The sequence below is a fragment of the Eucalyptus grandis genome, chromosome 3 (assembly GCF_016545825.1).
Source record: "Eucalyptus grandis isolate ANBG69807.140 chromosome 3, ASM1654582v1, whole genome shotgun sequence".
Lineage (NCBI taxonomy): Eukaryota > Viridiplantae > Streptophyta > Magnoliopsida > Myrtales > Myrtaceae > Eucalyptus > Eucalyptus grandis.
The window spans coordinates 20,486,156-20,513,296 of record NC_052614.1 but is presented as its reverse complement, the minus strand read 5'-3'; the positions used below and the strand labels follow the sequence as shown (position 1 = coordinate 20,513,296).

General features: G+C 38.5%; 2 protein-coding genes and 1 long non-coding RNA gene across 7 annotated transcripts; all 3 read left to right on the top strand.

The window, feature by feature from the left end:
- The first annotated feature begins 290 nt into the window (after positions 1-290).
- On the top strand, positions 291-1,945 carry LOC120291722 (toll/interleukin-1 receptor-like protein). Its single transcript, XM_039309424.1, has 2 exons — positions 291-969; positions 1,477-1,945. The coding sequence occupies exons 1-2, from the start codon at positions 491-493 to the stop codon at positions 1,943-1,945; spliced, it is 948 nt and encodes a 315-aa protein (XP_039165358.1). The 5' UTR covers positions 291-490.
- Positions 1,946-2,752: 807 nt separating this feature from the next.
- On the top strand, positions 2,753-11,398 carry LOC104445425 (disease resistance protein RPV1-like). Of its 5 annotated transcripts, none has more exons than XM_039308841.1 (7): positions 2,753-2,986; positions 3,073-4,750; positions 4,944-4,991; positions 6,483-8,179; positions 9,692-9,809; positions 10,037-10,231; positions 10,761-11,398. In XM_039308841.1, the coding sequence occupies exons 2-4, from the start codon at positions 4,169-4,171 to the stop codon at positions 8,040-8,042; spliced, it is 2,190 nt and encodes a 729-aa protein (XP_039164775.1). In that variant the 5' UTR covers positions 2,753-2,986; positions 3,073-4,168; the 3' UTR covers positions 8,043-8,179; positions 9,692-9,809; positions 10,037-10,231; positions 10,761-11,398. The 5 variants fall into 5 exon arrangements, with proteins under 5 accessions (XP_039164775.1, XP_039164773.1, XP_039164774.1 ...); XM_039308839.1 differs by having other exon boundaries at positions 9,995-10,231; XM_039308840.1 differs by having other exon boundaries at positions 3,061-4,750; positions 9,995-10,231.
- Positions 11,399-13,574: 2,176 nt separating this feature from the next.
- LOC120291465 lies at positions 13,575-15,594 on the top strand. The gene is made up of 2 exons (XR_005549500.1): positions 13,575-13,635; positions 14,585-15,594. It is a non-coding gene; the product is annotated as an uncharacterized LOC120291465 (long non-coding RNA).
- The last annotated feature ends 11,547 nt before the right edge of the window (positions 15,595-27,141 follow it).

Below are 27,141 nucleotides of genomic sequence, written 5' to 3'. Positions count from 1 at the left end.
AAAAGTACACCAAGTAACTAATAAAAAGACCATAAAAACAAAAATGGAGCTAGTGTAGCTGCTTGAGTAGTTTACTAATCAAGTTACTAAGCTGCTAGTAACGGTTTGCTGAATGGGATCACTTGTTATGGGTTTGGCTACCCAGCTTAGTCTGATGATGAATTGAATTTAACCTGCCCGTCCAAAAAACAAGAAAAAAAAAAATTGAATATCGGAATATTTTTCGAGCTTGACCGGGTCAAAAGTCCTTCTCTGTTTACTTTAAGCATCGGATGCTGATCCAGGCCGAAAGCTCGAATATCCAGATCATGCACGTGGGCGCGGGTCCATTTCGAGGAAGAGGGCTTTTGAGGGATTCTGTGAGATCGGTTTGTGCATTCACACATGATTTCTACTTTCTAACCCTATCGAAGACGCAGCTCCAACTCTGAGCAGGCAAAAATCAGAGCGAGACACAGAGACCTTTTGCGAGGGAAGCCCCCCAAAAAACATGGCAGCAACCGGTGGTTCCGGCGCGTCGACGACCCAGTACGACGTGTTCTTGAGTTTCAGAGGGCCCGACACTCGCAACACCTTCACCGACTACCTCTACCGGACCATGGTCGGCCAGGGGATCGTCGCCTACAGAGACAGCGAAGAGCTTCACGCTGGTGATCGGATCGACGATCTCCTGAGAGCGGTCGGCGAGTCCAAGATCTGCATACCAATCCTCTCCAGAGGCTATGCTTCGAGCGCTTGGTGCCTCCGCGAGCTCGCTCGAGTGACGGAGCTCCATGAATTGATTGGGAAGCCGGAGATCCTACCCATCTTCTTTGATGTCGCGCCCACCGACGTCAAGCTCAGGACGAAACTGTACCTGAAGGACTTAAAGAAGCATGAGCAGAGGCACGGTGCCAAGATGAGGCAACGGTGGGAGGCGGCTCTGGGAAAAGTGGCTGAGATCAAGGGATGGGAAGTCCAAGGGAAAGCGTAAGCAAATGCTTATTTATGGAATTTTTTCAAGCTTCATTCCAAATGCCATTCTCTTATTGTTCTTGTAAATGGCGGTGAAAACTAGCTGCAGGGGTGTATGTTGTTGAAATATATTGGTTGACGTGGCATATACAAACCCGTTTTGGTATATGAGCAATAATTCATTTCTCACCGGGGAGGAAAAAACAGAGGCATTTCACTAATTCTCATACATAAGCAGGGCCATTTTGGCTAGTGACAGTTATATGAGTGAATTTGATCTAATTCTAGAATGATGTCTGTAATTTGGACCGCAAAGGAACATCTTCTTTCTCATAAATAGGGTCAAATTGTAAGTTTATCGTACCAATCATATCTTGTGGAGTCTATTAATCCAAAATTCTTGTGGCTCTATAGAATTTACTTGAGACTTAAAAATAGTGATCCAACTCAAATGCTCTACTAGGAAGTAGTAGTGAGATTGTTATTTGTTTTCTTTGACTAAAAGTGTTTGGTATGTGGCAGACAAGGTGAAGTCATTGAACTCATTGTGAAAGAGGTTCTGCATAAGCTAAAAGTAAAACAACGACCTCTGGACAACAAATCGGTTGGGGTAGACAAACAAGTAGAAGCCATAATGGATTTGTTAGATGTTGACTCTGGCACGGGTGTGCGTTTCGTTGGAATCTATGGAATGGGCGGGATCGGTAAAACTACTCTTGCTAAGAATGTTTTCAATGAATTATGTCTTCACTTTGATGGCCAATGCAGCTTCATTGGGAACATCCGAGAATCATCAAAAGGAAATGGCCTAGTGAAATCTCTGCAGAAACAGTTGGCATCTGACATCTCTGATTCTAGATTTGTAGAAAATTTTGGTAACACCGATGAAGGGATAGACAGCATAACAAGGAGAGCTAGTTCTAAAAAAGTTCTCATTGTTCTAGATGATCTAGACAAGAAAGAACTACTTAAGAAACTAGTGGGGGCCTAACACTTTTGGTTCGGGAGTAGGATTATCATAACAACAAGAAATAGAGGGATTCTGGATGAAGAGATGGGAATCTTACCTTATGAAGTAAAGCAAATGGATCATGATAAAGCGCTGGAGCTTTTTAGTTTGCATGCCTTTAACAATGTCTCTCCTCCCGATACTCATCAAAGTCTCTCTCGGAAAGTTGTATCTACGACCGGGGGACTCCCATTGGCTCTTGAAGTAATAGGTTCCTATCTTCATCACCAAAACGAGGAGATATGGAAAGAAATGCTAGAAAGGTTGAAGAATATACCTCATGATGAAGTTTGGGATAAGTTGAAAATAAGTTATGATGCATTACGGGAGGAGGAAAAAGAAGTTTTTCTTGATATTGCATGCTTCTTCATATCTGGAAAGAAATTATGGGCAGCCTATTTCTGGGGTGCTTGCCATCTTTACCCCCATAAATCATTGAAAAAACTTACTGATTTGTGTCTAATTAAAATTGTTGATGGTGATACTATATGGATGCATGATCAATTGAGAGACCTTGGAAGAGACATTGTTAAAAAAGAATGTACCCTTAGTAGGTTGTGGAATGGCAAAGAAGCTTTGGAAGTAATGAGATCAAAAGAGGTAAGGTAAAAGAAGGATCCATACATTATCCATCATGAAATTATTTTCCCACTTCCCATTTAAGATATTCATTTTAGGCATTCTAAAGGACAAATTTAATGTTTGCAAGCTCATACTCATTGATGGTTTCTATTGGCGAGAGAAAGGAAAAATTAAAGCACTCAATTTAGGTCAATATAGTTCGGATCCCATCGCATTGTGGATGAAGAACTTGAGAGGATGCCAAATCTAAAATTTCTCAAGTTATATAGAGGGACTTTTGCCGGAGACATCAACAATAATCTCCAAGAGCTAAGATGGCTTTCTTGGCATTATCCTCCTTTAGATCCTAGAATGGCCAATGTACACTTGAAAAATCTAGCACTTTTCGAACTTTCATACAATAAAAACACCGACAACTGGGGTGGATGGAACATTTTGAAGGTGTGAATTTGTACTTTTGTTCTCTTAACATAGACATAGTATTCTCTGTTTGATCCTCTCTAATAATGTTTCAGTGACCTTTGCAGATGGAAAACAAATTGAAAGTTCTTTCTCTCTCCTATTGTGATGGATTGAAACGGATTTCAGACTTTTCTGGATGCCTGAGTTTGGAGATACTATCTCTTCATGGCTGTCCAAACTTGCAAGAAGTTGACTCCTCTATTGGGAAACTAAAAGATCTTACTCACTTGAAAATTAATTGGTGCGGAAATCTTCGAAATTTCTCGAAAGAGATTGGAGGACTAGTGAATCTGAAGCACCTTTCTCTCAACAGTTGCTCCAAAATCAAGAAACTTCCAGACATCGGGAAATTAGCATCATTGTCTAAGTTGGATATAGCACAAACAAAAATTACAATTTTACCCGATTCTATTGGCAATGCAAAGAACCTATCATCCCTCTATCTTTTAGGCACGTTAATTGTGGAACTTCCAATTTCTATTGAAGAGCTTATGCAACTCGAATTCCTTTCACTCTCTGGTTGTCATAATTTTGTGGAGCTTCCAGAATCAATAGGTTATTTGACAAAATTACAGATGTTGGATCTCTCAGGGACAAAAATTATTGAGTTACCTAATTCGATAAAGAATCTCAAGCAGTTGAAGGTGATGAGGATGGCATCCTGTCCAATACAGAGGTTGCCAGCCGGTATTGGAATGCTAGAGAGCATGGAGGAGCTCAATGTTCGAAATTGTCAACAACTCGCAAGCGAACTCCCAACTGCAATTGGCGAACTGTTGTCTCTAAGTATCCTAGACATGTCGCAAACTTGTGTTTGTGCAGTGCCAACGACAATCAATTCCCTCACGCGACTCCAAAAGCTGAATCTATCATTTTGTGATGATCTTCAAGAGCTGCCAAAACTTCCCTCGAGTTTGAATTCTACGTGTTAAATCGGCATCATTGCATTTAGTTCCGGATCTTAGTTACCTCACAAATCTGGTGGTTTTGGAACTGTCCAACAGCTCTGGACAAGCACTTGCCCAGGCATCAACTCTTCAATTGCAATGGGTTGGGAAGTTATCTAAGCTGGAGCGGTTGGAGTTGTGCCTTTCAGATCTTCCCGTGCCGTCAACGGAGTTGGGTTGCCTACCTCGACTTAAAAAACTCACCTTACCTCGCATGGATAGTTTCAACTCGGTAGTCGTTGGACCACAATTTTCGCACTTGAAAAATTTGTCCACATTGCATCTTTGTCGCTGTCCATTGAGGGAAATTCAACTCGATGGGCTTGAACTATTGGGAGATTTGACTTTGACATATTGTGAGTTTCTCGAGGGATTGTCAATTATTTCATCGAGCTTGAGGATGCTTTCTAGATTGGAAGTTAGTAATTGCCCAGAGTTACTTCAAATTCGATTTCTCAGTACGATGGAATCATTGGAGAGTCTCATAGTTAAATTCTGCGAATCCCTAGGAGGGTTGTGTGGTTTATCAAATTCGAAGAAGTTGAAGACTTTAATGTTCGGCGTGTGCCCTATGCTACGGGTTATTGAGGGACTTGAAGAATTGGAGCTTTTGCAGCAATTGACTTTCATCACGTGTCCATCGTCGAAAGTGTTGACTAATCTATCCAACTCAAAGATACCAAATGAATGCATAATAGATGTATGGGACTGCGAGAAGTCACCAGAATGCTGTGGTGGCCGTTACGGGGATTATAGAGAGGAGATTCTTGAGTGGACGAGGAGGGGATTAAACCAGGTGCGCCTTCCTTCTACCCTTCACTTTATTTTTCAAATTTTAATTTTTGGGAAACGCAGGCAGTAGGCATGACTTTTCTTTCCCTTGTTCCGTTTACTTTCATCTCTCTTTCTCTCTCTACGTTCCGCAGACAACGTGTCGTGTGGTTCTTTCTTTGTTAACATTTCTCAATACTCGGCCTTCTTCCTTTCAGGAGGGTGCGGCGCAATTCTTGAAACGTGGCCGACGGCTCATCGTACAGGTATGGTCTCTTCTACGGACCCAAAATTCTTATCGCGTCGATGAAGTGAGAAAATTTCTTTTTCTCGAATGTGTTGGGTGAAAATTTTATCTTTCGTGAACTCAATATATTCTCAAATATCGAAGAGCTTAAGTATTGCAAAATGAAATTAAGGTGGTTTTCAGAAAATAAGTTGTAGTCTCTAAAGATCTTTGTGCTAAAACGAAAATAATAAACGTTTCCTAAAACCAAATTAACTCGAAATTTTCTTTCAAATAAGGGGGAATCCATAAGCATAGAGATGAGTTTAAGGTAGAAGATAGAGATCCTAAAATATCACTTGAGTCAAATTAAATTTCAATTACAGAATTTTTGCCTATAGGGAGTAGCCTTGTTAAACTAGACATGTAGATGCACTTTGTGAATAGTCTAGAAGGTAGACACCTGAGATGATTATTAACTCTCACATGTCAACCATACAATTATGAGTATAACTATTTCTTACACTGGAAATTGATGTAATAAAAATCCTTCATATAAACAAGAAAGTGATTGTGTCAATATTTCCCCAACAAAAGATAAAAATTTGGTGCGTGGGCACAAAGTAGAAGCTCAACTGTGGTTGGTTGTTTAAATAGATTTCTTTTAAACAATTACACTTTCCTTTCATATTTTAAAATGAAAATATAAATGTATACAAATGAATATATGATTTATGTAATTTGAAAGATTTGAGGTGTTACAATTGGATTAGCCATGAGAAAAGGGATAACGTAGTGAAAAAACATATAACCAAAAATAGAGTAGCTTATATGCAATACCCATTTGTAACAATGTTCTACTTGTCCTGCTATGCCTGTCAAACTAACTAATGGTTTGGCATTCTCCATAAGAAGGCAAGCATGTGAAAATAGTACAACTCTATCATTTGCCCATATTTTACTTATTGCTTGATATTACAATTTTTTCTTGTCAAAGGATTTATTCAAGTTTTTCCTTAAATTTCTATTAAACACATGTAGAAAAACATATAATTCATGATATCTATTTATCTAATCAAAACATATTGTTTTGTTTTCTTTTCCTGATAGCTGAATCTGATTAGAGTGAAATACGAAGTAGCCAATAAAATTTGAGTGAAATATGTAAATACTTCATGGATATTGAATCAATATACTGCTAAATCGTTGGATAATATCATCAAGTTCTCTGTTATGAATACATGTCGAAAGCTAATAAAACCAGGGACTTTTGTCAATCATCGCCTGAAGCTAAGATGGCTTTCTTGGGGTTTTCCTCCTCTAGATTGTAGAATGGCCAATTTGCACTTGAAAAATCTAGTAATTTTCGAACTTTCACACAATAGAAACACCAAAAACTGGGGTGGATGAAAAGTTTTGAAAGTCTAATTCATGCTTTTTTTTTTTTTTTTTGGTAAGGTAGAATTCATGCTTTAGTTCTCTCAACATAGTATTTTTTTTTCTTTGACCCCTCTTTCAACTACTTTTGCAGATGTTAAACAAATTGGAAGTTCCTTATGACACGTTAACTAAATATTATGGAATTTCCGTAACATTGAAATGGACTGGTTACCCTAGTTTGGAGACATTGTATTTTCACTACTGTCTAAACTTGCGAAAATTTGACTCTTCTATTGGGAAGATGAAAGTTCTTACTCGCTTGGACATTATTCGGTGTACGAATCTTCGAACTTTACCCGAAGAGATTGGAGGACTAGCGAATTTGACGCACTTCTCTATCAAAAAGTGCTCTCAAATGGAGAAACTTCCACACTCTATAGGGAAATTAGTATCATTGTCTAAGTTGCATATATCATCCTCGAGAATTACAAGTTTTCCTGATTCAATTGGCAATGCAAAACATCTATCATTCCTAAATCTATTAGGCACACCAATTGTGGAACTTCCAATTTCCATCGGAGAGCTTACGCGACTCGAGTTTCTTTCACTAAAAGATTGTCGAAATTTGGGGGAGCTTCCAGAATCATTAGGCAACTTGACATCATTACAGAAGTTGAATCTGTCAAGGACAAACATTGTTGAGTTACCTAATTCGATAAAAAATCTGAAGCAACTCAAGGTGATGAGGATGGGATTTAGTCCAATAAGGAGGTTACCCGCTAGTATTGAAATGCTAGAGAAGTTGGAGGAACTCTATGCCGAACATTGTGAACAATTTGTAGGCGAACTTCCGACTGAAATTGGCAAACTATTTTCTTTAAGTGTCCTCGACATTTCATATACTCGTATTAGTGCAATGCCGAAGGCAATTGATTATCTCACGCGACTCCAAAAGCTGGATTTGACACATTGTAATGAACTTCAAGAGTTGCCAAAGCTTCCCTCGAGTTTGCGTTGTCTACGTGTTCACTCAGCATCATTGCGGTTAGTTCCAGATCTCAGTAACCTCACGAATCTAGTGGAAATGCTTTTGTCTAACGGCTTTGGACAAGCACGTGCCCAACCATCAAATCCAATGCAAACTTTCCGATTGCAATGGGTTGGAAAGTTATCTAAGCTGGAGAAGTTGAGTTGGGGCCTTTCAGATTTTCCCATTTCATCAACAGAGTTGGGTTGCCTACCTCGACTTAGAGAACTCACTTTATCTAGTATGGACAATTTTGACTCGATAGTTGTTGGACCGCAATTTTTCAACTTGAAAAATTTGTCCATATTGTGTCTTCATAGCTCTCCACTGAGGGAAATTCAACTAGATGGGCTTGAGCTATTGAGAAATTTAGGTGTGAGAGAATGCGAGTTTCTCGAGCGACTGTCAGTAATTTCATCAAGCCTGAGGAAGCTCTATAATATGGAAGTTTTAGATTGCCCAAAGCTACTTGAAATTCAATTTCCCAGTACAATGGAATCATTAGAGGAACTTCGAGTTGGCTACTGCGATTCCCTGGGAGGGTTGCATGGTTTATCAAACTCGAAGAAATTGAAGGCTTTGCAGATCTACCAATGCAATGGGCTACGGGTTGTTGAGGGCCTTGAGGAATTGGAGCTTTTGGGTTTTTGTATCTTTCCAAGTGTGGATCGTTGGAGAGGTTGACCGATGTATCCGACTCAAAAATACCAAATGAATGCAGGATAGAAGTATGGGGTTGCATGAAACTAAGTAGTTATGAGGGTACTTACCGGGGTTACAAAGAGATGATTCTTGTCATGATGAGAACGACATTCAACGAGGTGCACCTTCCTCATACCCTTCACTTATTTTTCAAATTTTCATTTTTCAGAAATGCATGAAGTAGGCATCACATTTCCTCATTTTCGCTTGTTCCGTTTCCTTCCTTGTCTCTCTGTCCATCTTTCTCTTGCATGTATTAATTCATACTTCTTTATATAAATCTATGATTATTGTTAGGTCCACTATTAGTGTAAAAGAAACATTCATTATTTTACCGTCTGGAGTTAGTTTTGTAATTGAATTTTTCCATGTGTCATTTATCCAATGGTGAGTGTGTCGATTGTTTCTTACACGAGCAGTGTGCTTAATAAAGATCCTTTACATAACTGAACAATGATCATATTAATATTTCGCCAAGCAAAGATAAAAATCACACTTCTTTACACTTTTCCTTTAGAATTTAGAATGAACAAATAAATATATAGAAACAAATGTACGATTTATGTATTATGAAAGATTTGAAGTGGTACTTATTGGGTGAGCCATGAGAAAAGGAAAAATAGTGAAAAAAGGTATACCAGGAACAGTGTTCTAGCTTATGCGATACCCACTAGTCAACAATGTTCTACTTATCGAGCTATGCATAACAAACTGTAACTGTGTGGTTTGGCATTCACCTTAGAAAGGCAAGCATGCGAAATGGTACAACACTATCATTTGTCAAAATTTTAAATATTGCTTGATATTGATATTTTTTCTTTTCTAAGTTAAACAGAAAAATTCGTGAAAATAAGGGAGATGCCTGTACAAAACATATAGTTTATGATATCACGTACGTCTTTATCTACTCAAATGGCAGAACGTATGTGTTTTTTTTTTTTTACTGGTAGCTAAATCTAATCAGAGTGAACTATGAAGTAGATAATAAATTGTTGGTGGAATATGTACATAGTTAATAAATATATAATCATTATACTGCTAAATCGTTGGATAGTTATGTTGAGTTCATCGAGTCCTTTAATATGGATATTTGCTGGAGATCATTAATAAAGCTATGGATTATGATAGATCTGCTAGCACTCGTTTGCGTAATTAGTTTCCAACGTGACGTGTATAGGTGTACAATGTACTTATATATGTGGAAAATGATGCAAGTTACATTATAAAGATCTTTGTATCAAGAAGGTTAAGTTAGATTAAAAATATTTAGCAATTGTTCAGATAAAGGGAATCGACAGTTAAAAAACATGTATATTTAAAACCCATATTGACAAGTGTCCTATTAGTCTATGATAATGAAACGAATGGCCATTTGACTAGTATATTATCACAAAATCGTATTCTAGTACTTAGTGCCCCCATTTCTACTATACATCAACCAGTTAATTATGAGCAATTCATTGAATTTCCTACATATTCCATAAATAAAATAAAACATTCAGTGTACCTCAACTATGATAAAAATCATTGGAATGTTCGGACTTCAAAGCAGATGGATTGGATGAAATTTAAATTTTCTTATGCTACAATATCAGGAGAAGAGAAGACTGATTCATTTTTTCTTGTACTAGGAAGATGCAAGGGAAACAGATGCAGAAGGATCAATGATGGAGACCGAAATCTACTATCCTCAGAACTCGCCATTGACTGTAGGGCCTCCAGAACCTGGCGCTGAGCTCGACTCTAGAAGTAAGTTGCTGCTGTTAGAATGAATATACTATTAATCCTGTCACACAAAGTAACATCTGTTAGCTTACGCTACCAACATACAAGAGCTGATAGGAATCGAACTAATCTTTGGATGTTTTGCTGCTATTAGTTTGGATGCAACGTCATTTATTAGCTTACCTTGATAGTACAAACTATTCTCGCAGGTTTGAATGACTTTCAGTCTCCTCCACGAACCTCATCTGCAGATGTTTCCAAGTGTTCGTGCTCAATTCTATGAACAAAATGTGACTGATTCAAGCAACGGACAGATGAATGAATTCACAATGTAATTGAGTTTGGGAATCTTGGGAAATTGCGAGGAGTAATGGAGTTTGCTCTAAGGACATGTCCCCCCTCTTCCAGGTCCATCAGAAGAGAAACTTATTATCGATTTGTCCAAGGTAAGTATTCTGTTTTGTGAAAGCCCATTTGTTTGCCACGTCGATTTTCGATGCATGTGATACTTTTCTCAAATGCGCGCAATAAGAAAATACTCGGACCGGGGCAAGCTCTAGGTATCAGTATGTTCTACTAATAGGTCACCCTTTTTTTCTGTGCCGTGAGAAGTCATTTTTAAGCAGTTAAAGAAGAAGACGATCTAATTCTCCAGATAATCCAGTATTTCAGAGTCTGTTGCGGTAATTGTTATCCAATTTTTCGGTCATATACAGCAAGGCTCTGTTTCTTTTTCCATTTTGGTAGATTGATGGTTCTACCAAAGTTGCTCAAATAACTAAAGAGTGCCAAAATGCCCACCAAAAAAAAAAAAAAATGAAAGAAAAAATGAAGCTGGAAATAGACGGTATCCAGGGCTGTTGATCGTTAATCTAAACTAGCTCGCAGTACACATGAACTTGAAAATAAAAAGGAAACTGGAATAAGGAAAGTGGAGACAACATGCCTCTTGACAAAACTCTCCTCTCTTCCCAGATGTGGAGGAGAGCTCTATTGCTATGTACCACCGATCGAGTTCCCGCGAATTGGATTTTTGGACTTCACTGGATACAGCAGGCCGCCAAGGGACTAGTTTCGGGTTGATTACACTGAAGCTACTGTGGAATGGTTTCCTTATGCAATGTATGGAGAGCTAGGAATGACTTGCTGCATAATCAAGTTGCTCCTGTTGATGTTGGGATGAATCCCCTCGTGTTTGCAGCAAGATATAATATCGAAGGGTGCAAAAGCTGCTGCAGACAAAAGTTATTCGGATTTGGCATTTACCTGAAGTGTATTGGTATGCCTAGCCTTTAATAACTAGTCTTGTAACAGTTTTGGATATTTGGGCAGTTAGTGTTCACGTTCTAGTTGGAGCTAAGATTGTTGCTTGAGTAGCGTGCTAACGATATTGTTAGGTTTGGATAAATTATAGAGTGGACAATTTGATGGAGATCTTTGATGAATCAACTTTGAGGATGGTAGGTCTCAAGGGTTCTTTATCTTTATTTATTTATTTATTTTTGGGTAGGTCTTGAGTTTGAAAAGCTGGAATTTGATGTATTTAGGTTTCATTGATTCACTAAACAATGATTATCACCACAAAAATGATTCTGGTCACCTATTAATTATCACCACAAAAATGAAATATCTTGATTAACTAAACGATAATTCAAGTGGTCTGGAAGAGTTCTGCTGATGATTGTAGGGAGATCGGACCATTTGAGAAAAGCAAGGGTTGGGATCAATTCGTTGAATTTGCCGAAACGGACTAGGTAGGATGGGCAGCAGGAAGGGCAACATCGTGAGCATCGATTAGTGTCGTGATCAAACGGTCCCAGATTGAAACAGTTTGATCCAAAGGTGGGGAACAACGACTGGCTTAACTTCCTTGGCAAGTTTTGCATGCTAAGAATGTGATCAACGCATTTCCAAAAGTTTAGTTACCCTTCAGACCATCTAGATCATAAGTGATGAAACTTGAGATTAGCGGAGGCAAGTGATCGACTCCATGCTATATCTTGCATTAGATCGTTATCTCGCAACTTCTTCTGTCATTTATTAGAGAAATGCCTATGTAACAATGAATCGGTACAATGACCTTATGACTCTCATAGAAAAGTCAACAATATCATGCCCTAATTTTTATCAACTAGGATGTCACCTACATTCTTTAAATCTATCAGGAGCTTGTTAAACTCATCTGAGCGGTCTCTGGTGGAGGAGCTTGTTAAACTCATCTGAGTGGTCTCTGGTGGAAGTAAGTTTAGCATGTTGAAACCGAAACATCATCTTCAACATATATGATAATTATTTAAACCATTTTTCATGTAATGAGCCCAAAATTTTCTCATAACACCGCGACATGTCTCTTCTCAACCACTTCTATTAAAACCTCATCCAATGGTATTAATATGATTTTACTATTTGCCCTCTCCATTAACTCATCTTTATTGGCATCTTTTATCATTTTCGGCAACTTAGCTTTGCCGTCTAATGTCTCATCTCGCTTCACTGACTGATTTGTTTCTTCCATTAAACTTCTGAATTTCTATTTATGCTCTAGACATAGTTGCAACAACAAAATTTCCAAACAATGATTATACAGGCAAAAACCCTAAATCAAATCTAGAAAGATCCTAAACTTAGCTCTAATACCAATTATTGTAAAATTAATGCGGAAGCTAAATGGACCTTGTTATTAAATCAATGCGCGAGCATGAAATAACCAGATAAATCAACACGGAACAATAAGAAACGCATGAAGTCCCAATGTGGTATCCACTTTATAGGGAAATTAGTTGCAACTAATCAATCGAAGGATTATAAAGTACAATAGCTCACATATTCAAGCGCTTCTCAACCTTAGATTCCACCTTATGGAGAATAACGGTTTAAAACACCTGCATCTCCGGAAAGAGAACAAGGATGTAAACTCTTCGCACAGAAAACGATCACCGTGTGTTCCTCTTCCTGTCCGCGTGGCTAGAAGGGCAACTCCACCTTTTTACTGTTCTTTTTGCGCGGCTGAAGGGGATGAAAAAATTAGAACCCACGCCTTCTCATTTTTCTTCCTCTGACAAATCTACTGACCCCACAAGTATATATTGAATATGAGAGCCCCTTCTTCTTCTTTTGTACGGCCAAAAGAAGTCTCTCCTCCATCTCCGATATAAACAAAGAGCCCAAGAAGTCGAACCTCTCAAACATAAATACTCTTCATCGAACAGAAACAAAATCAAATTTTCCAAAGCCCAAAAAGTCCAAATTTGATTTGCATTAAAGCGAACACCGAATTTGAACAAATCAAAATCCTTCGAGGTTTCATGCAGATTTCAAAACTCGACATAACTTAACAACAAAGCTGGTCACTAAGGTACTAATAAAGGTCTAGCATCAAAGGGCCCAAGTTGCTGCAGCAGAAAGTTGTTCCCCAGCTTAGTTTGATGAAGACATGAATTTAACTTACCCGTTAGAACAACTCATCTTTTCCTGTTCTAGGATGATGAGATGGAGAAAAATCTGGAAGATAAAAAATTGAAAAAGACAGCATTGATTGTTCCGTAGTCATATTACCATGTATCTGCAAGCCCTTGGGGCTTTTCCAAGTGAGAATTCTTCGCAGGCAGACAGGAAAAGTACATGTCTTGCAGGACAATGCAGACGTGGTGTCAGGAAAAACTGAATGGATCTCTATGCATTATGGTTAAGGGAATAAAAGCTAAATCGTGGCTCCAAGGGAATACTTGCACTCTTCTTGATAAACTCATGTGCATTGTGGTCAAGGACAAGTTTCCTGGAAACGGGAATGCAATTTGCATATGGAATCTACTCTGCTTTGAGGATTTACTAACTGTCTATTCGTTGAGAGGTAAGTCACTCCCTTTGTAAATATCAGATTGCTCGCCACATGCAAGCATCATCAAGATTTTCGACAACTTAGATAATAGTTTCCAATGCATATGATACTTTTATCTAGGTAAATGAATGAATCTACCAAAATTTCTCAAATAACTTACAAGTGCAAAAAAAAAAACCAAAAGAGAAATGAAGAGAAAACGAGCTGAAGTAGGCAACTTTGGGATATCCCAAATGGTGATCATTAAATCAATATTGCATGAACACCTCCAAAATTTGTCAAGATTACTAACACGCGCAATCCTTGACCCAAGCATTATGCTGTCACAGATGACTAGATCTAATAGGAGAAAATAATAGTCTTTCTTGTGCCAATATCTGTGAAGTGGGCAAAACTGATGGTAGAAGAGAGTAATTAGTTGATCATCTGCAAGCCATTCTAATTTCTTCTAAGATGAGGTTGTAGCAGCAGAAGCAAGGGCAGACACTACTGACTACATCTTCTCAATTCTCAAGAGTCCGACATCGAGCATTCACTTGAGTTTATGCAACAACAATTCTAATTTCTTTTTGTTTGGTTGACATCCAATCGAATCTTCAAATCTCATTTGGCTCTCATTTCATTGTTTATTTTCAACTCTTTTACAGCTCTTGTTTCTCCTCAAATTGCACATACGTGGAGCTCACATGCTTCAGACACAAACTCTTTTGATATTTGCAACTAGCCCGGACTACTCATGCATACAATCATAAGTAGCCTCATGTCGAAATAGAAAATAGTACTCCCAGCATTCTCCTTTTTCCTTCAGCACTTCACCATCTCAAAGTAACATGCAGGAGCACCATTTGACATGCACAATCACATATGAACAGGATTTGATCCACACAAATACTTATGAACAGCATTCGATATCCATCACCTATATATCTAAGTAGTTCACATTTCAATAAACTATATACAGGAAATCCAGCAAAGACACAACCAACGCAACTTCAATTGGACATCAAGACGTTGGTAAACAGAATGCGATAGGAACTATGGGCAATGGAGTCAGGCATTCTGTCGAAAAGGTTGTGAGCATGTGGTGTAAACTGTGGAGTACTATTAACAACAGAATGGCATAAGTAATACAGAACAGATACACAGAGTGGAATATCCATGCCTACAAGCAATTCTTACCACTTTAATTGGAAAAGAAACAACCTGGCGGTGATGAGATGATGACACGCACGGCAATCATGAGGCGGCCGTTGCTATGGTTCACGTTCCAATGCCCCGACTTCATCTCCACGGAACGCCCCCAAGCTCATTGGTCCCTCTGTTTTCATATGAACAACATCAGAATTGACACAAGACAGAACAGAAATCAAAAGACAAATCCGAAAGCAATCGAAATCAATTCTAAAATTAATCGGAGACGAAGCGACCTGGCGGGTGTGGCTCTCAGTTGATGGATTTCGTCATCGCCGGAGCGTCGTGGAGCAGGATATACGGCGGCGGAGCTGAAGACGCAGCGGAGGATCGGGATAAAGTCGCCGGAGTCATCGCTTCCCCAGTGGAATCGCAATCGAAGGAGAGAATAGAGTCGCGGGCGATTAAGAAGAGCAGCGACGACGACGACGATGGAAGGTGCGTAGCGACCATGGAACCGCGAGCCAACATCAAACCGCCGGAGAAACTGGTGCATGGAGACGTCAGGACACTTGAATCGGCGGCGACGATTCCCCTCCGGCGAACCTCGAAACGAAGGAAAATGGAGCTTCCGGCGAGAGCCCTGACGAAGGATTTGAGAGTTCTCCATCTCAGAGCAAGGATCTACATTCTCGGTCGCTATGGAGCGCGGGTTCTTAATAAAATATATTTTAGCGGGATTTCTTGGTACATAATAGCATTTCTATTCTAAAATGTAAAAAATGGATGCGTGTCCTTGATCTTCTAGTCCAACTTCCCCGATTCCCACTATTTCTCGAATTTCTGCGCAAGTTAGTTATTATTTCGAATCTAATAGTGAACATGGAAAATATTAAGGGGAAGCAACAACTTATGAATTGTAGATATGTATTCAATCCATTATGTAGTCCATGATGAAGCACCGTAACAATATTTAAGAAATGCGATAGTTTATGAGTGGAAGTTCATATTCAAGATAACTGGCCTACAATTCAACTAAATCTTGACATCTTTTATACAAGCTAAATGCAACTATGTCAAAGGAACAAAGTTCACTTCATCTTAATAAGAGTTGGACGTAACAGTGGATTGAGATTCTCGACCATTAGCAATCTAGTCATGTTAGTGGATACAAGCATCTTTGATAGTGATTTACTTTTGTTAGGGGATGAAAGCCACATTTCCTAATGGTTATGGTGGAATAAAGTATAATCAAGATTTAAAGCTTTTTGAATGGTTTGATAAAATCCTAAAATTTGTCCAAAGAGCGCAATCGGATACTTCTAGTAGCACCCTTAGTTTGGAGCGACAAAAAAGTTCCAAAGCAACTTTATGCAATATTTAGGGAGGGGTGGGAGAAGGGGGTGGCGCCGCCGCACCTCTATGGACAGCAACGGCGACCAACCCTCTTGCGGCCACTCACACGAGTACCATAGGCGTTTCCATGAGGGCAATCACCTTAGCAAAATGGCACTCAATGAGGCACACCTTTGATACCACATCATCGCCTCACCAAAGGTTCTACTCAAATATTAAGTCTTTACACGTTAACGTATGGGCAAGAAGCTGTTATTCTTTTGGAGATAAATGCCCAATCCCTGAGAGTCAGGTTATGGAGTGACATGTTAATGAAAGACTGCGAATAGTCGATGTATATGAATTTAGACGAGTTGGATGAAATTAGATCATCAGACACTTGAGCATAGTACCGGCATAAGATCCACTGGTGTACTTAGAAGGAATTATTCTGTCTTGGTCGATAAATGGAAAGCACCTAAAAAAGTTTCATCCAACAATGTGGGAAATGCAAGACAAGCAGGAAAATAAAACACAAACCGGCGAGTAATGATCAAAAGAAAATCTTCATTGATGTTCTATTACTTTAGGTCAAAATCATTCCTCTACAGTAGTTATAAATTTGGAAGGCATTCCTCCATTTTTCTTTAGGTTTCTATATATTGGTGCCTGATGGATGAATGGTTCTTGATCTCTGGATGTCGCTCATCACAATCCTGCATAAGCACGTCGACTTTCCTCTGCTTTTCCTTCATAAGCTTCCCTTCGCGATGAATGACGGCCTCATTTGCTTCAATTTGATGCTGAATGTCAGCAAGAAATGTTTCGAGCCTCTCTTTTCCCTTTGCAAGCTAAGCCGTCTTATCGATGGCATTATATGAGAAGTGCGCCGTTCTTTTAAAAGATCTCTCCCTCATAACAAAGTTGAACTTGTAGCCCTCCATAGCTTTCTTCGATGGCTTTTGACGCTTTCATTTGCTTTTGCTTGCAGTTGTACCTAAAAGCTTCAATACCATCCTCAAAGAGAGTATGAAATTCTTCGCACTTGTGCCGATATTCAGAAAGATTACGTCTGTCTTCATTCTGGATCAGTTAGACCAGCAGAAACTTCATATTCTTTTATTTCGAGCTCTGAGTCAGAGGCACTGTGGGAATATCCACCCGAAAGGAGTTGATATAATTCTTCCCACTCGGCTTCACCTCTTCAGAAATTGATGGGCTAAGATGGCCAGATGATGAAACCATAACGACAGTAATTAAGTTCAACTACTGGTGGATTTTAGGATTGACAATGCTGGGCAATCCTTGAGTTCTGTTTTTCTTGGCCAAGGTAGTATCTCTTCTACTTCTTCTCCAACAATGACCGTTGACGACTTTCGTCTGCAGGTTTCAACTGCAATCGAGAGAAAGATGTTAGATGGTTATTAAAGGACGAAAGGGAAGGAAGGAAATGATAAACAAATTTTTACCGAGTCCTGTCCTCTAATTACTCTTGAGTATTGACAATGATGGGCTCGATGGGGATGCATTAGAAGTTTGAGACACTCCAAACAGATCATCCTTCTTTCGCCTTCTCTGAAAATGAATCGCCGCCTTTGACAAACATCCAATTGGAACAGGAATTCCACCACCCATAAAAAAAATCGTTATCTGTGGGTTCTTGAGGAATGGAATATGCATGTACCGATTAAATTCATTGAGGCAGATGTCGACGTAGTGCAATGTCGCCTCTATGCTCAGTCTGTGGAGAGAGGAAATTTCGTTTGATATATAGTTGGCCTAGGAATTCCCTGAGCCAACCCAAACTGTTGAGCACAATATTTAGGATGATAAACCTAGAAACCGGGGAAGAATATGTCTCTGTTTGACAAATTTAAGAGGATGATCAACAGCAACCAAGATGGTCCTCCAGAATCTTACAATTATGGCCGAGCCGTTATAAGCGTAAATACTTGGATTGGGGCAAGCTCTAGGTATCACTATAATAATTTTCATGCTTTAGGTCGCGCTCTTTTTTAAGTTGTAGGAAGTCAGTTTTAAACGGTTAAAGAAAAAGATGACCTAATTCTTTACATAATTCAGTAATTCAGAGTCAGTTCCTGTAATTGTTATCAATTTTTTGGTCATATACCGCAAACCGCTGTTTCTCTTTCCTTTTTGGTAGATTGATTGTTCTCCAAAGTTGCTCGATAACTAAAGAACTCAAATAATAAAGTAAGGTAAAATGAAGAAACAATCAAGCTGGAAATAGACAGTTTTTGGGACTGTTGATCGTCAAAATCAACTTGGTAAAAGCTCCTTGAAAATCTGTCAAAAGATTGATGGCCCTGCATTTCTCAGCCATAGATGACAAGACCTAAAAAAAAATCTGTCTTTCCTGTGCCAATGTTTGCGAATTAGACAAAGCTAATGGTCAAACAAAAATGGTTTGATGATATGGGCATTTGCACATTCCATAATGCTAGCCAAAGAGCATTCGTAATGACTATTATTAGAACCTTTGTTCAAGTAATTCACTGGTAATGGCAGAAGAGACTAATTAGATGATATCTGCATTTTTGCATCCTACAATGCTAGTCAAAGAGCCATTCGAATTTTCTTCTAGTAGGTGGCAGTGGAAGAGGCCATTGAAGGATTGATGGCAGATACTCAAGCAATTTACTGCTATTAATTTTCTGTTCTGCTATCATATAGCGCAATGTACATCAGCATGTTTTCCATTTACTGCTATCATTTTGCAGGTGCACCTGCCTGGCACATCTTTGGATGTTTGACAAATGGTACTACAACTTTTTATCCAGTGCTGATATCATCTGTAGGCCGGTGTGTTGTCAAGCATCGATGGCGTTGAACTCCAATTGAAATATGTTCTCCAGCTCCTCTCTGGTCTGATATTTCATTTCAAGTTCTTCTTCATGAGATGCCGCCTCCCTTGGCTGTTGTGTGATTTGGTATATGACTAGGATTCTTCAAAGTAATTGTAATGTCACTACCTAAATTATGAAGAAAGCTGGCACAGAGTTAATAGAGAAATGCCAAAAGCAAGTTAATCACGGCATAACAATGAGAAATTTACGAAGATATCCCCTCCCTAAGGCATGAGGCAAGATATTTGGAGTTCAATTGTATTGGATGCAACATTTGCGGTTCCTTGATTTATGGACTTCAGCCCAGTGGGGTCCTTGATGTCAGGGAACTATATTGATTGAGTGATATAATCTGATTACGAACTAGACCTTAAGCTTGGGCCTTAGGCTGATGAGGGTGTAAAAGCGAATCCTGCTTGATTTGTCGAAGCTCATAGTACAAATGAACTTGAAAGAAAAAAGAAAGCGGAATAACAAAAGTGGAAACTGTGAAGATGATGCATTCATACAGAAGATTCAACAATGCCGAAGCTTCTGTTACAGAAGAATTGAAGAACAGAAATAGGAAAGTATAGATGTATGAATCGAGATTGATCAATGAAAATCTCTGTATATACTCTTCTGTATTTGATCTCAATGTACTTCAAGATCTTTACATCAATTGAAAGAAAAGCTCTATACTCTCATCACTCTTTCTCTCTAGCTTTCTGCAGTAACCAGAAGAATGAATATCTCAAGAATGATTACTATTTTCCTTACCCCTCTCTTTCTCATTACGAAGCTATATAAGGAAGGTGAAGACTTAACAGAACCAACTAACTTCTGTTTTTACTTTATAACTAACCAACGACTTTATGTATCTTCATAGAGGTAATCCGAATCCGAATCCGCAATCCTTGTTTATCCTCTTTGACTGCTTTTCCATCGTTGATCATCAACTTCATTACTCTTTATCTTAGCCATTCATTTCTACTGATTTTCTTCTTGCTTTATCAGACTTCGCAGCATCCTCTGTTCTAATATCAGCAACAGTTTCAGCAGCACCATCTGCTATACCAGCACCATCTGCTATACCAGCACCATCTGCTCTCTGGTGATATATGTTCTTAACATTCCCCCTCAAATTGGGAGTAGATGGAAAACCAAGTCCCAATTTGGTGCGGAGTTGGCGATGTGTAAAGTGTGAGAGAGATTTGGTGAAAATGTCAGCAATTTGGGAATTGCTTGGGACATACCGAACTGTGAGTGATCCTGAAGAGACTTTTTCTCTAACAAAGTGAAAGTCAATTTCAATATGCTTTGTTCGAGCATGTAATATAGGATTAGCAGTGAGAGCTATAGCTGATTTATTGTCACAAAAGAGATGTGTAGGAGAGTGGAGAGTACAGCCTATGTCTCGTAAGACAAAGCTGATCCAAGTGAGTTCTGCAGAAGTGGAAGCAAGTGCACGGTACTCAGCTTCTGTAGAGGATCTGCTGACTGTGGATTGCTTCTTGGCTCCCTAAGAGATAAGATTGGAACCAATGTAAGTACAAAATCCTGTAGTTGACCTTCGTGTTTCTGTACACCCTGCCCAATCTGCATATGAAAAACCATATAGATGCGAAGAACTCTGTGAGTGAATGAATAAACCAAGATTAATGGTGCCTTTGATGTATCTGAGTACCCTTTTAAGTCGAGCAAGATCTGCCACAGTTGATGTCTGTAATTTCTGACACAATAGGTTGGTAGCATAGGCTATGTCAGGTCGCGTTAAAGTTAGATATTGAAGAGCACCTACCAAGCTACGATATTCAGTAGGATTGGTCAGAGCAACAGAGTCTTGTTGCATAATGATCTGCTTCAAGGACAGAGGAGTAGCAATTGGTTTACTTTCAGACATGTATGCTCGAGTGAGAAGATCACTGGCATATTTTGTTTGACATAGAAACAAATGATCCGAATTTTGTTTGACTTCGATGCCAAGGAAATAATGCAGAGGACCAAGATCTTTCATGTGAAATTTGAGGCTAAGAGACTGAATAAGAACATAAAGTATTTGGAAAGAACTGCCAGTTAAAACAATGTCATCGACATATAAAAAACGTAAGAATAATATGCTTGTTGATGATATATGAATAGAGATAGATCTGTCGAACTGCAAAAGAATCCATATTCAAGTAGAAAGTCACTGAATTTATCAAACCATGCTCGAGGAGCTTGTCGAAGACCATAGAGTGATTTCTTGAGTGAACACACATGATAAGGTTTCTATGAATCTTGAAATCCAGGAGGTTGTTCCATGTAAACTGTTTCATTAAGAGTGCCATGTAAAAATGCGTTTTTAACATCAAGTTGATGTATAGGCCACTGTCTCATTTTTGCTATAGACAGAACAATTTTGATTGTGGCATGCTTGATTACTGGACTAAAAGTCTCGGTGAAATCTATACCTTCTTCTTGATGGAATCCCTTAGCAACTAGGCGAGCTTTCAATCTATCAAGACTACCATCAGATGCAAGTTTTGTTTTGAAGACCCACTTGCAGCCAATTATATTCATATGATCAGCCGAGGAACTAAATCCCAAGTTTTGTTTTGATATAATGCCTCCATTTCTTTTCCTCGTCATTGCTTTATGCCAGCCTTCATCTGCTAATGCAGATTTAATTGTCTTTGGTTCAGAAGGGACCTTATATACAGCAAGACATGCATACCTGGGATTCGGTTTGACAATTCCAGACTTTGATCGTGTCTGTATTGAATGATCAGAGGTAATCCCTTGAGTTGCATGAGAGGTGACTTGCTCGCATCCACCGTCGTATTATTGTGCTGAATTAGCACCATCTGTGTCTTGGTTCTGTACTGGTGAAGTTTCTGCACCATGTGTATCCATTGTGGAAATGTCCTGTCTTGATTGATCAGTATAAGGAATAAAGTTCTGTTGAGGGCTTTGAGAGTTGATGACACTATTGTTCTTATCGAGTTGCAGATAAGCTGTATATGTATGAGAATCATTATAGAGTATATTAGAGATTGTTTCTCTATTTGCTGATTTTGTTAACTGAACTTCTTCTGCCCACGTCTGATATAATGTTGTAAGAGGTGCATACTTTGTCAAGCACAACTTAGTGAAAGGGAAAAACTTCTCATCAAACTTTACATTTCTACTGATATATATTCGACCTGTTGAAGGCACAAGACATCTGTAGCCTTTATGATGATCACTATAACCAATGAATACACAGGTGAGGGATCTTGGATCAAACTTATGTTGAGCATAGGGTCGTAAACATGGATAATAGGCACAGCCAAATACTATGAGGTGATCATAGGTTGGCTCTTGGTGATATAGTTTCCTATGTGGTGATTGCATGTCCAATCTCGGTGTTGGAAGAAGATTGATGACATAGTTAGCTGTAATAAACGCATCAACCCAATACTTCAGTGGAATTCTGCCATGATATAACATGACAAGACCTAATTCAACAATATGCCGATGTTTCCTCTCGATATCCCGTTCTGGCCGGTGTATAAGGACAAGAGAGATTTTGTTTTATACCACGTTTTGCAAATGAGCTTTAAACCTGTGGCTAATAAATTCTCCTCCTCCATCACACTGAAAGACCTTGATCTTTGATTCAAATTGGTTTTCTACTTGCTTTTGAAACATAACAAAGATCTTATAGAAGTCTGACTTCAACTTTAATGGATATATCCAGCTGTATCGAGAGAAATTATCCACAAACGTAACATAGTATTTGAAACTTTGAAATGAAGTCACGGTGATGGCCCCCATATATCACAGTGGATTTTCTGTAGGGGCATGGTTGTTACAAATTCAGAGGATGGAAATGGTAAAGCTGCATTCTTAGCAATTTGACAGCTACTACAAACACTCAACATCTTATTGCTACATTGAATGAGTTTTTGATTCTGCAAATACTTCAAGATATTCAGATTGGTGTGTGCTAGTCTTTGATGCCATGTATCTTCTTCTACTGCTCTGTGTTTCTGAGCTAGAAGGGCTTGTGTTGTTTGTAAATTCACTTGATATAGTCCTTTAGTTTTCCTTCCGAGCAGCAAGGTTGTGTTGGTCCAATTGTCCTTTACATATACACCAAATTTGTCAAAGACAAATGAGCATGGGTAATCGTTTGTTAATTTGGATACTGATAACAGATTTTTCTTTATATCAGGGACAATTAGAACATCATTCAGAGGCAATAAACTTTCTTTAGTATGCAACAATGTGTTACCAGTATGTGTAATCGACAAATGTGATCCATCACCAATCATGACAGTGTCAAGTCCAGTGTATTCAGAGGAGTTTTGAAGCATACCAGGATTGGCTGTAATGTGTGCAGTTGCACCGGTATCTGGATACCACTCGCTGCCTTTGGCATCCTCAAGATGTATAGCTGCTAAAGCTATTGGTATCTCCTCGCCTTTACGAATTATCAAATCTGTACCAGCAGTGCAAAGCATCATGGCCTGGTTTCTTGCAGATTTGACATTCTAATTTTATGTTGTTAACTGGTTTCTCATCTTGCACATTCTTGGAAAAAGTTAGATTTGAAGGATAAGATTTTATTTCTTGGTATCTCTGTGATGGACCAGCATAGGGACGAAATCCAGAAGTGAAACCAGATTCAGAAGAACTGTAATAAGGTTTGGTTCTCTGATTCTCTTGCATATAGCTGACATTGCTAAACCTGTAACCTGAGTTGTCTCCAGGGTATCTGAATCCACGGCCTCTGTTATTAAGAGAACGTCCTCTTCCATAATTGTGGCCTCCTCTGTAATTACCTCGTTGAGCAGCAAAGCTTAAATTTTGAGGAATATATCCTCTATCAATAGTTTCTTTGAACTGAGCTTGAGGATATCTTTGCCCAAAGTAAGCCATATTGGGGTTAAATTGTGTTCTAGAGTAGTTCTGCAATCTTGACTCGAACCTTTCTAATTGTGCAATTACCTCATCATACTCCGGTTGAGGTTTTAGATAGTATATTGTTGTTCGAAAATTTTCATACTCAGCTCCTAATCCTTCCGGTACACCAAATAGCTTGGTTATATCATCTACCGGTTTCCCAATAGCATTTAACTGATCACATATTCCCTTGTATTCTCGAAGATAGACTAGAAGATCTCGATCATGTTTTTGACAGCCTTGGAGTTTCCCCCTCAATTCAAACTCTCTTGCTGCTGATTTTTGTGTGAATCGATTCAAGAGTGTCTGCCACACTTCATAAGATGTTTCTAAGCCAATTATTAAGCCTAGTATATTCTCAGTTACAGCTCCACTTATCCATGAGGATACTAGCTGATCTATTTTTATCCAGTCAGTATATTCTGGATTTACAACCTCAACTTCAACACTTCCAACTACATTCTGCAGCATTCGAGTAGGTGGTGTAACATCACCATTAACAAAGCCAAAGAGTTCTTGGCTTTTTAGAAACCTACGGATTTGAGCTTGCCATAAAAGAAAATTGTCTTCGGCAAGTTTTATGGTGACAAAGTTAGAAATATTCACATGTATAGGGAAAGGCTACTTCGATGCTCTTATTGCCATTGCTATACTCTTTCAATTATGGACGAATCAAGATAGCAATTTTGTTTATGAAAAGCTAACTGAGTTACCGTGATACGCTATCCGTATAGCTTCAGATCCTTCTTCCTTGATCAAACAAGTAGCTACTGAGTGAATCCTCTTTGACTGAGATGATCGTCTCGCTTTGATACCATGTGAAGATGATGCATTCATATAGAAGATTCAACAATGCCGAAGCTTCTGTTACAGAAGAATTGAAGAACAGAAATAGGAAAGTATAGATGTATGAATCGAGATTGATCAATGAAAATCTCTGTATATACTCTTCCTCACGTATTTGATCTCAATGTACTTCAAGATCTTTACATCAATTGAAAGAAAAACTCTCTATACTCTCATCACTCTTTCTCTCTAGCTTTCTGCAGTAACCGGAAGAATGAATATCTCAAGAATGATTACTATTTTCCTTACCCCTCTCTTTCTCATTACGAAGCTATATAAGGAAGGTGAAGACTTAACAGAACCAACTAACTTCTGTTTTTTACTTTATAACTAACCAACGACTTTATGTATCTTCATAGAGGTAATCCAAATGAATCCGCAATCCTTGTTTATCCTCTTTGACTGCTTTTCCATCGTTGATCATCAACTTCATTACTCTTTATCTTAGCCATTCATTTCTACTGATTTTCTTCTTGCTTTATCAGCCTTCGCAGCATCCTCTGTTCTAATATCAGCAACAGTTTCAGCAGCACCATCTGCTGTACCAGCACCATCTGCTCTCTGGTGATATATGTTCTTAACAGAAACAACGTGCCTCTTGACAACTTTCTTCTCTCTTCACAGATACAGAGGAGAGCTCTATTGCCATGTGCTATTGTTCGAGTTCCTGGGAGTTGGACTTTTGGAATTCACTATATAAAGCAGCCAGTAAGGGACTAGTTTCAGGTTGATTATGCCAAAGCTAGTGCAGAAAGGTTCCATATACAATCTGCGGAGAGCTAGGAGTGACTTGCTGCATAATCAAGTTACTTTGAATGTTGATGTTGTGATGAAGTCTCTTATGTTTGCAGTAAGTCTAGGCATCGAAGGGCTCAAGCTGCTGCAACAAAAAGTTAATTCTAATTTGGCATTGGCCTTGAGTTTGTAACTGGCACATTCAATGTAACGGAACGTAAATTGGTATGCTCAATCTTTAGCAACTAGTCCTGTAACCGTTTTGGATATTTGGGCAGTTATTATTCTTGTTCTGGTTGGAGCTCATGTTGTTGCTTGAGTATTTTCCTAGTTGTCTGTCGTACTCAGCCGCCAGCAATGGTTTGCTGAACGCGATCACCTGTTTGTGACTTGTACTGGATTTGGCTTCCCAGCATGGTTTGATGAATAAATGAATTTAATTTGCCCATAAAAAGACATGTATTTAATAATATTTTCGAGCTTGATAGGTACATACATCCTTGTCTGAATAGAGACATTGCGAAAGTCGTCCTTTTGAAAAAGTCCTAAAATCCACTATTTATCATGGTGGCAGGAGTCCCTCCTTTAATCTGAATACGAAAATGAAACGTGGATATAGGGGGCGTGGGCACAGTAAGAGAAAAATGGACACCAACAATTTTGGAAATATTGTTGGTTTTGGATAAACAATATTGAGTAGATAATTTTGGAAAAAATTCATCTATATGATGAAGATCTTTAATTAATCAACTTTCAAGATGGTAGGTTGTCATTTGAAAAACTGGAATTTGACATAAGGAGGTTTCATTGTAGGATAATACTTTTTGTTCATACCATCATTGGGCCATCCACTAGCGTTGATGTATGGAAATATCACGATGTATACCATTTATACAGTATATATATCCTCATCTCACATAATCATGAATTTTATATAAATGAGATTCATACAATATGACATATATAACATGCTCACTAAGTAATTTCTTCTCGGAGAGGAGTTATAGACTATGTAGGATGGCTCTTTTGTATATGCACCAAAGCCTGAGATCAACCCTCAATACTTCTTTGACCACTTAAATATAGTTGCTTAATTCATGTAAAATCCTTCCCTGGAAGCAGCTTGACTGTTTATGTAACTGTACAAACCGTGCCAACCTCCTTTTTCACTTTTGCAAAAAGAAGATATGATCACGTAAAATGGTCGATCAAAGGAAAAATTATCCTATGTACTTAATATATGCACTAAAGTAAATCCAGATTGCCAAATTTGGTGGACCACCGGTGATTTCAATGGTCCATATTCAGTTTGATATATATACTGCGCTCATGTAATATAATTTCTGCAATCAGAGAGCCAATGATAAAAGGAGAGTTATCTGTGTTGGTTTCAGTATTGCAAGGAAATTTTCCTCTTTGTCCATGTCCGGAGTATAATTTGTTATGAGATTTCATACCACATTAATTTATTTGTTAGTTATCAAGAAAATTGTCCAAAAAGTTATAAATCTATTATACGACATTCACGTTAATGATTTTCAGCACTATGATTTTCTGGTTTCTTGTCTTTTTTTATTTTTTTGATGAGGTGGATTTGTGAGGGAAAAATGAATGTTTGTTTCCGTCCCTTTCTTTTTAACTAAAACCATGAAACGAATTGTGATTAGGACAGGAGGGCATTTTTGTTAGGCATTAA